General features: G+C 39.9%; 1 protein-coding gene across 1 annotated transcript in view; it reads left to right on the top strand.

The window, feature by feature from the left end:
• LOC114025576 (TBC1 domain family member 2A-like) overlaps nt 1–16820 on the top strand; it is a 64118-nt gene that overhangs the window by 36590 nt on the left and 10708 nt on the right. Inside the window, exons 6-9 of the mRNA XM_027839059.1 lie at nt 1089–1475; nt 7348–7458; nt 9887–10074; nt 11324–11800. Coding sequence (XP_027694860.1) covers nt 1089–1475; nt 7348–7458; nt 9887–10074; nt 11324–11800 — 1163 coding nt within the window. The remainder of the gene's footprint in view (nt 1–1088; nt 1476–7347; nt 7459–9886; nt 10075–11323; nt 11801–16820) is intronic.

Here is a 16820-nt window from a genome sequence, read left to right as displayed (position 1 = left end):
TTTATATTCGGGAGAGGTAAGTAGCACAAATAACTCTCCTAATCTCTTCTTTGGTGTTCATTAAGACCCTCAGTAATCTGGTACTCTTTATACAAATATATATATTTATGTTTACATATATATGTGTGTGTTTTCAGCCAGTCAATAATATCATGTCTACCTTCCCTGCCATTTCTTCTTTGTTAGCTGGTTCATTTAGTCATGGCTCTTTCACTAACTAGCTATGAAGTCCTCATTTCAATCAGTGAGTGAGCCACATAATTTTTGATGGACTCAGTTTCTTCATTTGTAAGTAATCTCTGACATCCTATCAAGCTCTGAAGTCCTGTGACAGTGACTTAAACAATCATCTAGCTCATTTCTCTGACTACAGAGTTTTTCAAACTAACTGCAACTGATAACAGTGAAATAGGAGAAATATTTACTGGTCAGAAAGTTCTGGTAAGGAGATGGAGGGAAGGTGGAACTTGAGTAGGAGAACTGTCTCTTCCATTACACTGTGGGCTCCTTGAGAACAGAGGCGGTTTTGTTTTTTTTTCTCCGTATACCCGACATAGCACAGTGCTTCATACATAGTAATTGCTTAATAAGTGCTTGCTGCCTTCTTTTAAAAACATATTAGATGGCTAGATTTCTCTATTTTATTTTTAATTTTATTTTAATTTTCATTTTAATCTAATATTTTTAACTTTTAATTTATTTTTTTAATTTTATGTTTATTTTTAATATAACCAGTGAGAGTCATCTTGAGATGAGTAACCATTTACTGATTGAAATTAGATATTTCAGAAATGGACTTGAGCACAGGGGAGAAAAATAAGGACTTAATTGATAGAATTGGGGAATAGGGTGGGAATTGGACTATAAGACATGAGTGTTATATGAGGTCCAGGTTCTGAGCAAAGCCTAGGTCAAGGCTGACTAGATCCTTATCTCCTGAGCAACTGGTTTCTAATTCCTCATGTTTCCTGTGCAGCTCCAGTTTTATTTTCATGCCCCCTACCTTGTCTGGATTGGGGCGGGGGGGTTATGGCAGAAGACGATTAACAAGAGGTTTGATTTGATTTGAATTTTTTTTTACCTGTCAGGAACTTGTGAAGATTCTGCATAAAGCTCTTGAAGCAGCCCAGCAGGAAAAACGGGCCTGTAGCACATACCTCACAGCCACTGAAGATAGAGACCGTCTTGAGCTGGTTCGGCACAAAGTGAGACAAATTGCTGAGCTGAGAAAGCATGTGGAGAGCCTCCAACAGGACAAGAAAGCCCTTGAGGATACTCTGGGCCTGAGGGAGGAGCACATTAAGGAACTCCAACAGCATGTGCAGCTGTTAATGGACAAGAACCATGCCAAGCAACAGGTTATCTTCAAGCTGATGGAGAAAGTGACCAAGAATTTCATGGACCCCTCAAAGGCAGCCGATGGGCTGGACTCTGGGACCTTCCTAAATCCTCATGAAAAGGTTGAGCATTTGAAGGTATGTAGAACTGCCTTACAACCCAACTACAACAGTCCCCAGCATTTCCCAGCCTGTCATATTCAATTTGCCCCATTAGTTTTTTTTACTGATCACAGATACAATGTGATGATTCCTGGATATTCTTGGGTTATATATTAAATACAGTAAAGCATCAGCTAATTCACATCTCTTAGAGAGTGAATTATTCTCAATAACTGAGTTTTTCAAGTAGTTAAAGACCTTTTCTTTAAATGGAGAAACTTTTTTATTAGCTTTTTAAAAAATCTTTCTAAAATCTACTGTATATTTCCCTGCCTTCTTAGAATATACTTAGAACTTATTAAAAAAAAAAAAAAGAGGGGCAGCTAGGTGGTACAGTGGATAGAGCGCTTGCCCTGGAGTCAGGAAGACCTGAGTTCAAATCTGACCTCATACACTTGACACTTAGTAGCTGTGTGATCCTGGGCAAGTCACTTAACCCCATTGCCTAGTGCCCCCTCCTCCCCCAAAAGAAAACTTATAAAAAGGAATATACTGCACAGAATTTTTTTTTCTAAATTAAAATATAGTGACTATTGTGAACTTCAGTTATTATACCATGTGATAAAAATGGCTTGAATGTTAGCTTTTCCCTGTATATAGGGTGTCCCAAAGGTCCTAGGGCAGTTTTAAGGTTTAGTATCTTAAAACTGTCCTAGAACCTTTGGGGCACCCCTGTATGATGAATGTTTCCCCACACTACTAAACTCCACTGACTGGCAATGTTCATGTCACATTGATGTACTTTGGGGCTCACTGTTTACCCCTGGATGGAGAAAGTTTGAGAGGAGGAAGTTTAATATGAAAAGAAGTTTGTTAATGATAGAAATGGATCCCAGAAGACAAAATGACAAGGAAGGACAGAGTAGCATAGGAAGGGAAGGGCAGAGATGGATGGGGCTAGAATGCAGGGGGTGGTAGGCAAAAGGAGTTTTTGCCTAGGAAGACGGTAATGGAATCACATGGATAAGAATAGGAGGAAATGGGGTTTACTAGCAGAGTATCATTTGACTCAAGCTCCCACCCTTAAAGGTCCTGTGATCTTTCAAACACCAACCAAGGAGGAAAATTAGATTAGGTTTCTGAATTGGTAAATACTGGGTGATTGGGCATATGGGAACGTGACTAAACCCAGCATCAGTTCCTTAGTCACTACAACACCCTCCCAGTGTCTGAGCAAGAGTCAGAACAGAACTTTCTAGCTCCTGAATACAGTGAAGAGTCCAGAGAATAGGTGCTGGGGCAAGAGGCTTGGTGGGAGAGGATGGGTATCCCTGTCTGCTTGGGTGTGCGCTGATAATGGAGGATGTTGTTGCAGTGACTGAGGTCAAGAGTAGGTATAGCCTCCACCCCTGGCAATATAGTCACTGAGGAAGGAAGAGGCCTTCATACTAATCCCCTGAGCACCCACTCAGTGATAACCAAAGGCAGCAGAGTAGCAGCACTGGGAGAAGAATGGGGTGGTGCAATGGGAGACATACTGACCCTGGAGTTCCAATTTTAGCTCTGGAGCTCTGCCATAAGGTTACCCATATGCAGGGATGTACTTATAAATGTTTAACAACCGGCGGGGGGCAGGGGGAGTTATGCACAACACACTTTAAGTTTAATCTGCATTCTTAACATTTTCTCAATCACATTCTTAAGTATAGGCAGTCAACCAAACAATAAACCAAGCACTGATTTGTAGCATTGGTTGATTTCCAAGGTGTAAATATTTACACTGAAAATTTAACAATTGACTCTCACAAGTTGGTCCAAGCCAGTTCCAGCATAACCCTTCCCAAATGGCCTTAGTCAAGTGATGTCACCTTTTTAGCCCTTATTTTTAAGTCAGAACCTGGATTCAAATCCTACCCTCTGACACTCTCTGTGTGACCTTGGACAAGTCACCCAACCTCCCTGGGCCTATCTATAAAATGAGAAAGTTGTACTAGATGAACTTGGAGCTTTGATTCTAAGATGGCTTTACTTTGGCCACTTAACGGGCTTCTTGTTGTGGAGGGGATTCTTATTCAATGGGGTCGGATTATTGTCTGATTATCCCTTCCCACTCTGAGATTCTGTAAGCTGTGGTTCCTGGTTCCCACCTGTGGCCATGCTCAATTACCACTGTATATGATTATCAGCATGTATGACCTCCAGTGCTGATCTCATCCCTCTTGTTTTTCTTCTTTCCTATCTCTTCTGTTTCCTGTAACTTCTCCTGTGCTTCTCAGCTTTCATGTAAGAAGCCTGGCTTTTTATAGACATCAGCAGCCAATCAGAATACTCCTTTCCTTCTGCCCAGAAAACCAACCAATCACAAGAGCATCAGGTATAATAAGGATCTTCAAGTCTCTAAGGGTTCTCTAGAGTTGCCTCTTAGCTGCTCGACAAGTTTTTTCGGTGGAGTGTTGCTGGGAGAAGGAGGGGAAACTATTATATTATAGAAGGCTGAGGATTCCAAGGATGCTGATCCCTGGTTATTCAAATTTTTACTATTTGAACAGGTAGCCCATGACTCTGAATAAAACCATGCATGCAAACAAGACCCTACACCTGCCATTGTGGGAAGTGAATGAGAAAATATGAAGCTTTGAAAGACTCAGGGACCTCAAAAAGGGAGAAAGGAAAGCATGGGATGGAATGGAGGAGGAAAAGGCATGAAGCTGATCCCAGAAGACTTCCAGAAAGGGCTGGCCTGATTATGGAGTAGGCCTTTTGTTTAAAAGTATCCTCCAACAGCAAGTTAGGGTTTAAAGTTACAGTTAGAAATTTTGCCATTTTTCAGACTTTAGTCTCTTATTGTAACAGATAGCCATGAAAAGACCCAGATGTCTGAATTTGCTTAAGTACGAACCTCTGTACTTCATAATTAAGGTCACCTAGTTAAGCAAAATCTTCTCTTCCTTTGGCTGTTGGAGATGGCATTTTAAAAGTAGCCAACTAGCCAGCTCTCGCTCTGCCTCAGGGATCTCTGGGAAATAATTAAAGGAAATAGACTTTGTGTGGAATCTAAAACGTTACCACCACCACCACCACCACCACCACCACCACCACCACCACCACCACCACCACCACCACCACCACCGCCACCCCCCCCCCATTCATTCATCCACTGAACAATTGATTTGTTAATCAGTAATTTGTGTGGAATACTGAGCACGGTATTCAACTATCCAATATGCAAAGATAAGATCCTTTTGATCCTATCAGTCTTCTGTCCCACTGGGCCTTTTGGGAAGCTTGATCTGTTTCCTAAAGTCTCTCCCTTGCTTTGAGCCTCCTCTCAGCAGTGAAGAATATAAATGGTAGGCGGGAAATAGACAAAGCGGCAAGTTTCTCACAAGCCCCACCCTCACCCTGATCCCTTCACCTTCTTATATCATCACTTCCCCAGAATTCTATTTCTACTCCTTGTGGTTGTATGGACCGTTAGAACAAGAAAAACATGACTATTTATGCTAGATATAATAAAAGCAGTTGTGCAAACTATTTCTGGGTAAGTCGTCACCAACTTCATGACACTTCAGGTCATGGTGGTAGTGATGATTGTTATTATTGCGCCTTGAATTATCATTCAGAGATATAGAGTCAAAGTTCCCATACAAATAATGACCAAGCTTGAGGCTTAGCTTATAAAAATCTGACATAAGGCATTGTACTTTTATAATAAACGCAGTCCGTTTTGGTTTGGAGCTTCAAGCAAATCTGATGGTTAGTATTGGAACCAAGTTTCAGCAGATATCAACATTGGAAGAGCTCACTGGTTTTTTAGCCATCTCAGGTTTGTAAACTCTTTGAAAGTATTCCCGTCAGATAATTTGAAGTAAAACCTTTTTTCCAATAGTGAAACTTGCAGTAGAACCTTTCTAGCAACATAGGTTTTCAGTGGATAACTGAAAGTGACTTAAAATAGACTTCAAAATAATAGAAGTGAAACCTAAAATATATTAGTAAAAAAAATTCCCCAAACCTTTCAAACACTTGAAAATTAAAATATATCCATTTCATCAGGTCCTTTTACCTGTTCTCTTACATTCTTTCCTGAGCAGGTATTTAAGAGCAAAGACCAATACATGTAACATTCTATTCCAGTAACCTTTAATTTAGTTTAAGAATAGGCTGAACCCTCCCCTTTCAAAAGCATCTTTTAGGAAGATAACAGAGCAACTGTTCCCACTATTTTCAAGAATCTTTTGACATAGTTCTTCTCTTACTGCTTAGAGACTTGCTCTTTAACAGTGGTCAATAACCAAATGGCACTGCTTCTCCTAAGATACTGTCTAAGGCAGAGACATCCTTACGGGACAGTGAAGACTACTTGTGACCTCATTTCAGCCTTCCAAAAAAATCTTTCCCCTCCTACTGATTGATGCCTGAGATTTCATTGCTAGAATTTCTTTTTTTTTTTTTTTTTTTTTACATTAAGCCTTTGATCTCTGTTAAATGCAAATATTTCTGGGAGGGCATGACATTTGCCATCACTTATAAGTTTGGGTTTATAAGCCTAGCTTTATAAAGGCTCTTCTTTTCTTAGGCACCATACCATGCAGTTAAGGCAGGCAGCAGCCTCAGGGTAAATAATAGAAAGGAGATTTAAGGGAATTACCTTGGGACCTGCTTTTGGCCCTAGGCAGTTGCACATTGTTATCAGTGGCTAGGATGAAGACAGAGATGGCCTGCTTAACCCTTTTGCAATTGATGCAAAGCTGGCAAGGAGAGCTAACTTGGTGGAATGGTAGTCAGGATCCAAAAGGAGTGCTAGATCAAACAATAACAGGGACAGATGTAAAGTCCTACATTTGGGTTTAAAAAGAATCATTGCCTAAGTATAGATTGGCAAAGGAATGACACAATAATAATTCATTTCAAAATGATCTGGAGTTCTTAGTGGATTGCAAACTCAGTATGAATCAGCAGTACAAATTGGCATTGGTCATGCTCTTAATGCAGCCAAAGATCATATCATCTCCTGGGGTTGCCTTGTACTTCTGATTCGTACTGAGTTTGCAATCCACAAAAATATTGTCAGTCAATTTGTTAAGAATTTGTTAAGTGCCTACTGTGAACCAGGCACCATGTTAAGCCTTGGGAACGTAAAGAAAGAACCTGATGGTTCTAATGGGAGAAGTAGTAGAAATTCTACAACCCTGTATTTAGGTCAGGGAACCTGAATTCAAATCCTGGTTTCATTACTGCATATGACACGATTTTGGGAAGTCACTTTAGGCCTCAGTGCCTGTTCTGTAAAATTAAGGGATTGAATTAGAAGCTATCTATAATCCCTTCTAAGCTGTAGTTTTATGAGTAAGGTATTCCACACTTTAAAACAATATTTATAGATGTACATGAGAGAAAGCATTGAACAACACTTGTTGATTTAACTTAAGTGAAGATAATCAAGATTTAACAATTTAAATACTAGTATTATGGCTAAGTAAGTTGTCATCCAAATCAGTGATTTTTAAGGAAATTGATTTTTTTGTGAATTGGAAATTCAAAGAGTTCATTAGCCTCTAACAAATCCAAAAGAAAACTACAAATATAGTTGATGAGAGATTGTCAGCTGATTAGTTTAGAACGGGGTGAGGAACCCGTGGCCTTAAAGGGGAAAGGGGAAAAAAAAAGCTTTACCTTATAACAAGAAACAGCAAAAAGTTCAGAGACTGGGATGATGACAATGTTTTGGGCTGGGCATTAAACGTAATGTTAGTGAGCTTAATTACTACTGAACTAAAGAGTGAGGAGTTTGTTAAAAAGGTGACAAACCTTTAAAAAATTGGGATATGGTATCAGAGTTTGACTGTCCATGTGGTTGTTAGATATTTACAGCTTCATTAAATAGCCAAAACACCTTTCCTTCCAGGATGACATAGAAGCCTATAGGACCCAGAACCAGTTCCTGAACTCTGAAATCCACCAGGTCACAAAGATATGGAGAAATGCTGCTGAGAAGGAGAAAGTCCTTTTGATGAAAGTAAGAGTAACATAGTCCTCCAGGCAGCTTCCAATTGTCCTGTCACCCTAAGAGCCTCCCTCTGTTCCTGAGCTGCGATTGATCCTTCCCCTTCAGTAATATCCTCGCCTTCCCCCTTGCTTTCCAGATCACCTTGCAAAGTTTGCCTGCGTTCTCTGTTCCGTTGCTACAGCTTTCTCTTTGATTCCTAAAAACTACTCACTGCAAAATTCTAACATTAGAGGGCGTCATATAGATGATGAGACAGCAAAGGAGACAGAGAAGAAGCAGTCAGACTGATAGGAGAAGAACCGGGAAAGAATCAGGGAACAGAAACTTAGAAAGGAGAAAGTGTCCAGGAAAAGACTTTGCTCAGCGGTGTCTGAGGCCAGAGAGACCTCGACGTGGGAATCTCTTGTGCCGAACTATGAATGCATGTGTCTAGGGTTTTACTTTGTTGTTGCTGTTGTTGTTTTGCTTAGTAGGAGGAATGGTAAGGGTATATTAATTTTTTATAACTTAATGAAAGCCAAGGAGTTTGATAACATAAATTTGTAGTTTTTAAAGTCAGCATCATTGTGTAACTTCCTTCAGCTCCATTGAGCAGTATGGCAGTAGGTTTGATCAAGGCCAAAATTAGAGGTAATTCAGGGCTAGAATCTTGCAAGAAATGAGCAACTTTGGGACAAAGGACTGAAGAGAAAAGCATAGAGATGAATTTGTTAATTATAGGGTCAAGATTGGCAAAGAAAGAAAGTGAAGTCAAAGCAGTGGCAATGGGGGCAGCTAGGTCGCGCAGTGGATAAAGCACCGGCCCTAGAGTCAGGAGGACCTGAGTTCAAAACCAGCCTCAGACACTTGACACTTACTAGCTGTGTGACCCTGGGCAAGTCAATTAACCCTATGGCCTAGCCAAAAAAACAAAACAAAGCAGTGGCAATGGCCTGAGAACATCCTGAGGGATTGAGGGATAAGATGTAGTGAGGGGGAAAGTAGTTTTAGGAGGATTAAGATATAGAGAAAGAGGAATGTCAGAGTTTTTGTTTTGTCTTGTTTTTTATTAGGAAAGTAGAACATTTATGGGTAATGGTGAAATCCAGACTGTGACTGTATCCACATGTGGGATTGAGATGGAGTAGAGCAGTGTCATGGGATTTGAGGAAATTGAGAAACTAAGAGATGAGGGTGCTTGTGAAAGCATCAGCGTGAATGTTAGAGGCCTCTAGTGAAGAGCAGGCATTGAGGTGGAGAGGAAAAAGTTAGCCAAAGGCTGAACTCCTTGAGAAAGGAGGGAGAATCACTTGGGTGCCAGTAGACAATATCTGCCATGATCTGTATAAAATGGAAAAAAAAAGTTTTAATGGATTTTCACTGATATCTTTTGTTTTTACATCACCTAGCCGTAAATTTTAATAATATTTTTAATTAAAATGTTAATTATCTCAACAGGACTTCAGTGACAATAGACAAAGGCAGTCCAGGAAAGGCCGAGTACAGGAACTAAAGTGCAGAGGATCTCTTTTGCCTCCATCAAAAACAAAATCTGCTGTCTGACTTTTAAAGCCCTTCATAATCTGGCCCCCTGCTACCTTTGCAGTTTTCTTACACCTTCCTCTCTACCTTGTATACTGCATTCCAGGGACTCAGGCCCCCTTGCCGCTCCTTTCACGAGGTACTCCTTCTAACTCCAGGCGTTTTCACGAATTTCCCTCCTTGCCTTCAGCTCTGTTGCTGCTCATCTCCACCTCTGGGCTTCCCTGGCTTCCTTCAAGACTCAGCTCAAATCCCACCTTCTGCAAGAAGTCTTTCCCAGCCCCTCTGTGATTATCTGCAGCTTATACTGTGGATATATCTTGTTTGTTATATAGTTGTTTGTATGTTGTTTCCCCCATTAGATTGTGAGGACCTTCAAGCAGTTAATGCTTGTTGATTTAACTTGAGTGAAGATAATCAAGAAAATTTAACAATATTTAGATATTAGTGTTATGGCTAGGTAAGTTGTCATCCAAATCAGTAATTTTAAGGAAATTGATATTTTTGTGAATTGAGAATTCAAAGAATTCATTAGTCTCTAACAAATCCAAAGAAAACTACAAGTATAGTTGATGAGAGATATTCAGCTGGTTAGTTTAGAACAGGGGTGGGGAGCCTGTGGCCTTCTAGGTCCTGAAGTGTGGCCTTTGGACTGAATTCAAATTTTACAAAACCAATTTGGATTTGGTCAGAAGGCCGCACTTCAGGACCGAGAAGGTCACAGGTTCCCCACGCCTGGTTTAGAAAATTGATAACATGTAGCCTACTATCAGAGCACATTTTAACATAGTACTGGAGTGTTGGGTTAAGAAGCAAACTACTTGAGGTTTGCAGTTGCCTATTTTTGATCTGAACTCCAAATACAACACCCCTGACCTTCCTTTTGCATAATCTCCTTTGTCACCTTCCCCTCCAGTGTGCGTATCTCCAAGCAAAGAATTGTCAAATTGAAAGCAAATACCTCACTGTATTGCGGAAGCTACAGGACACATTGCCCAGTGAGGACAGTGAATATGGGGAGATGTTAAAGAAACTGGTTCATGAAGCTCTACAGTGGGATGTAAAGGAAGGAGCAGCAGACTCCATGAAATTGAATCCTATCAGGTGAGGAGGTTTGCCTGTGAGAGTTGTACTCTGCTCCTACCTGTCTTTGTATCTTGGAAATCCCTTTGGTCCTTTACTGACTAATTCTACACAACAAATGAGACAAATCCTACCCCAAGACCCGAGGTAGGCTTTGACGAAGGCAGACTTTTCAGTGGTAGAATCTAGGTAGAATCTAGGAAATCTTATTTGAAGAGCTCCTCAGCCTCTGCCTAACAAATAAACCTGGAAGAAAATAATAGTACAGAAGCCAGAGGAGTTAGTGTTAGGGATGGGCTGAGGATAGAACTTGACAGAGAACTAGTATTAGCCGCTGCCCTTCCATATCTAAGATTGAAGGTGTCAAATGGATAGATATTAGAACTCTAATAATATACCCAGAAGTGTTATCAGTGGCATCTGATCTAGTATTAAAAAGAATTTCACAGCAATACATTTTTTTTTCTAAAGATAAGCAGAAATTTATTGGACATGGTTAGTAGATATACATATTGTAGGGCACGTGTCAAGCAAAAGACAGGCCTGGCCTCTGATTTGAATTTTAGCCAGGTTCAGGGTCCTAATCTTTTCCATAAGCCCTGGGTTGGCAACACTGCCCATAGGGAAGCAGTGAGGTACAATGGAATGATCCCTGGCTCTGGACTCCCATCTCCCCTCTGACACTGCCTATGGGACATGGATACATCACCTTCCCTCTGTGAGCTTGAGTTTTCTCATCTGCAAAATGAAAAGGTTGGACTTCAAGGTTTCTGAGGGCTCTTCCAGCTCTGGATCTGTGATCCTATAGGCAATGAAAGAGCTCCCTGTAGCCTCTGATAATAATACTGTATGTTGAGATAGGATTGCATGTAAACCTGGAGAACCATAGATCTGAAAGAAATCTTAGAACACAGAACACTGAGTCTTAGAAATGGAAGGAACTATAGAATGTCAAAATTAGAGAGATCCTTGGAGATCATCTCATCCAGCCCACTTATTCTACAGAGAAAGAAATGAAGGCTGTAATAAGAATTCCACTACCCTCTACATAACCTTTAGTGATAAGTCCATGGGCACAGACAATTAATAAATGTATTTGTTCCTTGTCTGGCCCTGAAGACAAGCTTGGATATGGAAGTAGGACTAGTTGCGCTCCTAAGCCATGAAAATCATTGAGTTAAAGTTCTTCTGTTCTTTGTCTTTTGAAATATCTGTGAATATAGTCCTACCTCTATAATGATACACTGCCAACTTTGTGTCTTCTTGACAGTGAATATGATGACTACGGATTCATGACTGTCCCTGATTATGAAGTTGAGGACTTAAAACTTCTGGCAAAAATCCAGGCTCTAGAGATAAGATCTAATAATCTCTTGAACCATGAGGCAGTAGAGAAACCCCTCCGTGAGAAATGGAATAGTATTGGAGAACTTATGCCATCTGCAGACCTGAAGCATCTGATCCGGAGTGGCATTCCTCCTGAGCACCGCCAGCGGGTCTGGAAGTGGATGATAAGCCTCCGGGTCAGGCCTATCCAAGCACCTAACCATTATGACTTACTGCTCAAAAAGTGTGAAACCATGGAGCACCCAGCCTTTCGGCAGATTGAGCTAGACTTGAATCGCACCTTAATTAACAACAAGCACTTTACAAGCCCCTCTTCTAAATTTATCTCCAAACTCCGGAGAATACTACTTGCATTCTCCTGGCAGAACCCTACCATTGGCTATTGTCAAGGGCTGAACAGGTGAGCTTATTTGCCCACAAATACTGGTAAGCCCCAAAACACACAGCTCTGTTGAGTTGTACTACTTGGTGCCTCAATTCATAAAAATGTGAAAAATTAATAAGTGCTTTTAATAAGAACTCTGAATTCTGACCGATAGTGACTTGAGGGCCTTCACAGTCTCTAGGCATTCTCAACATCTTTTGTGTGACTCAAGAATCCTACTAATTAAGGGCAGCTAGGTGGCGCAGTGGATAGAGCACAGGCCCTGAAGTCGGGAGGACCTGAGTTCAAATCCGGCCCCAGACCAAACACTTGACATGTACTAGCTGTGTGACCTTAGTCAAGTCACTTAACCCCGATTGCCTCACAAAAAAAAAAAAAAAAGAATCCTACTAATTATCTCAAGGAAGTTTGCAAAATTTTTCTCCAGACAGAATTAGCTTAAAATCATTAGCTTCAAAATTAGCTTTAAAATTTGATATGCCATTCAAGGGTTTTCATAAGAAGGATGCCATGCATCAAAATAAAAGGATTATCATAGTTCCCAAAGTTCATCACTATACTGGATGGAGTAATTACTTCTTTTCATGGTGTATGCTTCAAGGAAGCAAAATGCAGAGATGAGTGATCTTTGTTCTACAACCTTAGGTGGTCATGAGGCAGCATTGTACAGTGGGCAGAATCTTGGACTGGAAATCAGAAGACCTAGCTTGGAATACCACTTAAAACATCTTAATACCACCGCTACTTAATAGCTATATACTCATGGGCAAATCATTTTACTGTCAACTTCTGTTTCCTAATCTTTGAAATCAGATTATTAACATCTGTAGAATCTATTTCATAGAGTGGTTGTGAGACTCGATACAGAAAGTGCTTTATAAAACTTAAAGCAATATATAATTGTCTGTAATAAGTCTCAGTTGGATTAAACTTGATCTGTTTGGGTTTTTTTTTTTTTCATGTCACTAATCTTACTGCTGAAATTTTTCAACTTAGTAAGTCTTCCTGAAGGCTTAGGTAACTGTTGATAGGACTTCATACTTCGTTAGGATAAAAATATCCTGACCAGTTTTTCTTTCTCTCCCTCTATTGTCTAGTGGGTTGAAACTAATTGTATGATTCTCTTTCTTAAACTTGAATGTGGAAGGGAATTTAGGAATCATAAAACCTAACCTTGTTATACAGATGAGGAAAATGAGATCCAGAGAAACAGTGACTTACCCAGTTCAGCAACCCAATTAAATCAACCAGTATTTGTTGAAGACCAGCTCCGCGCCCAGCACAGTTAGGTGCTTTGAAGTGCTGCAGAAGAAGCATGTGATGCAGTCCTTACGTCCAGGACCATATTATAGCATTGGGGGAAAAAAAAGATTAAGAGATGTGAAGCAATTAGAGAACAGCATGAAATAGTAGATAATGGTGTTCATGTAACCAGGTTTCAAAATGGGCATAGATTTAGATCTGGAAAGTCCCTTAGAAGTCATCAGATCCAACCCCCTAATTTTACAAATGAGGGAACTGTAGGCTAGAGAGGGAAAGTGATTTGCCCAGGAGAACTCAAGTAGATCAGAGCCTAAGCTGCCTAGTTCAGCACTCTATCTAGTGTATCATGTATCAAGTTCTGTAAATGGTCTTTTGGCAGGAGGAAGGGGCAGGGGTAGGGCATTGATGTTGACCCTGGTCAACATCATCTAGGTAGTACAGTAGATAGAGGCCTCAACTTGGAATCAGAAAGACCTGAATTCAAATCCTGCCTCTGGCCTTTAATAGCTCTTTGACCCTAGGAAGTCATTTAATGTCTCTCAGCCTCAGTTTCCTCGTCTGTAAAAGTGGGGATAATAATAGCAGCTACCTCACAGAGTTATTGTGAGCATCAAATGAGGTAATATGTAAAGCACTATGTAAATAATCATTATTTTTATTGTCATTACCACAGTTATTGGAGAAGGTTTTGTGGCAAAGGTGGGGTTCAAGATTGACCTTTTAAAAATAGGTAGGATTGGCAAAAGATGGGGAAGGACATTCTGTAAAAGAAAAACAGCATAAACGAAGCTACAAAAAGCAAGAAATAAACACGTAAAATATAAGGACAGTGAGGGCATTAGTCTGACCTGCAGCAGAGGTTTTATGTTGAAGAATAAAGTAAAATAAGGTCGACTAGAAAAGGTAGGGCCAGATGATAGAAGCCTTGAGTGCCAGGCTAACGTATGTAACTTTGATCCAGTGAGTATTCACTGTAGCCATTAACAGCAAAGAAAACACCCCTCTACAGAGGGGTGGAGAACTGGCGGTAGTGAGCCCAGTTAAAAGCCAGTCCAGACATAAGCTCATAGACATAAGTCCTAGACAAGACAGGGTATTGGCAGTGGATGTGGGGAATAAGAGACAAATTGGCAGGTGGTGGATGGCAGGGCTTGCCAACTGGAGAGACTATGAGGGTCCCTCCCAAGCTTTTGAGCTTGGTGATAATGGTGACAGAAAAAAAGGAAATTGCAAAGGATTTCAGCCTACTATGATTCTCTTTTGTGGAAAGTAAGAAAGGATTGTTACTCTTTTGCCAGAGATTTGAATTCGTTAATACTTATAAGGGCTCTTTTTTATCTGCTTCCTTTGGCAAGAATTGTTTTGTTTATTAGATTTGGAATTACTCAGTTTGCCTTCCTTACCCAGTAAGTTCAAATTATAAATTTAGTTGGCATGGCCCAGGAAAGCTCTGTCTAAGGAGATGGCTCATATTTGTTATCTTATCATTTTCCACTATAGTCTACTATATGGTTCCAGAAGTAATAAAGAAATAGGATAGATTCTTCTTGCACTCAGTCATTCAGTAAGTATTTATTGCTTGCCTGCAATTCACAGTGTTTCTCTTTCTTCAGAAAAGAGGTAGAGGCAACAGCAGGGCAAAAATTTTAAAAGTTGTAAAAAGCAAAAATAAAAGTGAGAATAATGGAAAGTGACACAAGTTTATATCCAGATTTTATGCTGCTCTATGTAGTTTTCCAAATTATATTTTCACTTTAATTTTCTGTACAGATATAGACAATTCTTATTTAAGTATTCATAATAACACTTTAATAGAGTAGTTTTTAAATAGAAAAAAAAAACATGTTCCAGTATGGGAACATATTAATTATCTTGGAGACAACAGTTATTCGTGCCTGGAATAAAGCTGCTCTTTGGGTGGATAGTAGTGTAACTGGCACCACCTAGTGGCCGCTACCAGAATCATTCACTTAGGATTTCAAAGCTGACTTCCTTGGTCTTTTGAGGATGGAGGGGTAGGGTAGGGAGTAATAGCTAATATACATCATCTTCATTATAATAACTAACATTATATAGCCCCTGCTTTGTGCCAGGCATTGTGCTAAGTGCTTTACATATATTATCTCATTTGATATCCCCAATTTACAGTTGATGAAACAGAGGCAAATAGAGCTTATGTGACTTGCCCAAGGTCACCCAGCTAATGTCTAAAACCTGATTTGAACTCAGCTCCAGGCCTGCACTGCACCACCTCACTGCCTAGTTTCAAGTGTCCCATGTCCAAGGCTGCTTTTTGGCCATCATTTGCATATATAGCACCTTTGTTCTTTTTCACTTGTGGTCTGTTAACAATCACTGATGAGTGGATTTGCTTCCATCACACCTTCAGTCTCCTAGTGCCTTACACACCTGCTCCCTTGACCAGGATTCCTCTGCTGGGAAACTGCCTTTGTTATCAGCTCTGAGACAGTTGCAGAATAGTGGCAGTGTGATCTTTTTTTCCTCTTGCTTTGTCTGTAGCCCCATCTCTCTTGGAAAGTTTCCTGTGTAAATCTCAAACTCTTAGCCCGTTATATATACCTTAAAGGCAGTATTATGTAATAGAAGGTGTATTGGAAGTAGACTCAATCCCAGTACTGCCACTAGCTATCTTTGTGGCCTCAGTTTCATGTCTGTAAAATTGAGAGGTTGGATTAGATGATCTTTAATGTAAATGTAAAATAAAGTCAAGGAAGCTGCATGATACAGTGGAAAGCGTGCTGTTTTTGGAATCAGAGGACTCAAGTTCAAATTCATGGTCTGCTGCTTGATACCTTTGTGACCTTAGGCCAACCATTTAATCTCTCTGAACCTTATCTTCCTCTGTAAAATGAAAGAGTTGACAAACTTGATGGTCTCTAAGGTTCTTCATAGCCCATAATCTACAATTATATGATCCTACCCTTTAACCCCCAAATTCTAAGGGAATAAGGAAATAATAGGAAACTGACAAATCCTTTCCTGAAATCCAGGTGCACTGTGTCTATGGCATCCTTCTGATTTGCTGTTTGTAGGATTTTAGATCCTATGATCTATATAGATATGGCCAAAAGAGAGGCCCCTGGAGACTTGAAATCATTTCAATCATCTAGTAAATAAACATGCATTCTTGTGCTCTCTTGCTATCTCTTCACCATCATTGGACTTCAATTCCCTTTTTACTCTTATTTATTCCCTTTTGAATCAGGGAACCATTCCCCTCAGCTGAACACGACAGAAACAAACTAGGTTGTAAGTAGTTTGACTTTCTCCTTCTCATCTGTTAACATTACAATTTCATCCAAGCGGTTGGTCTGCCCTTTCCACTTCCTAATTACTCCCAATGGAGTTCTATATCTTTTTTTTTCTATTCTTAGGAGTTTTACAAGCCTTAGCTCACTTTGGCTTTTAATCTCCCTGACCCTGTTTTTACAGGTTACGGCTACTGTCTTGTACTCATCCTAGGTTATGTACTACCACTTCCCCTGTTTAGCATGTTTTAAAAAATATAAATTATCACTAGAAGAATTAAGAATTGTCTCATTTTCCTCCAAAACTAAACATCCTAGTCAGGTTTACACTGGCAGAAATCTGCAGATATCTCTGTAGTCAATTTTCCAAACTTGCCAAGTAGTTTTGACCAAAAAAAGTTTTTTTCTTGTTTTTGACTTAAATTGCCTGGAGATACATATATATATATATATATATATATATATGTTTATTTATGTGAATAGATATATATAAACCTTCGTTT

The sequence above is a fragment of the Vombatus ursinus genome, unplaced genomic scaffold (genome assembly GCF_900497805.2).
Source record: "Vombatus ursinus unplaced genomic scaffold, bare-nosed wombat genome assembly UNPS02014832.1, whole genome shotgun sequence".
Taxonomy (NCBI): Eukaryota; Metazoa; Chordata; class Mammalia; order Diprotodontia; family Vombatidae; genus Vombatus; species Vombatus ursinus.
The sequence above is the reverse complement of the archived record's forward strand: the minus strand, read 5'-3'. Positions and strand labels throughout refer to the sequence as shown.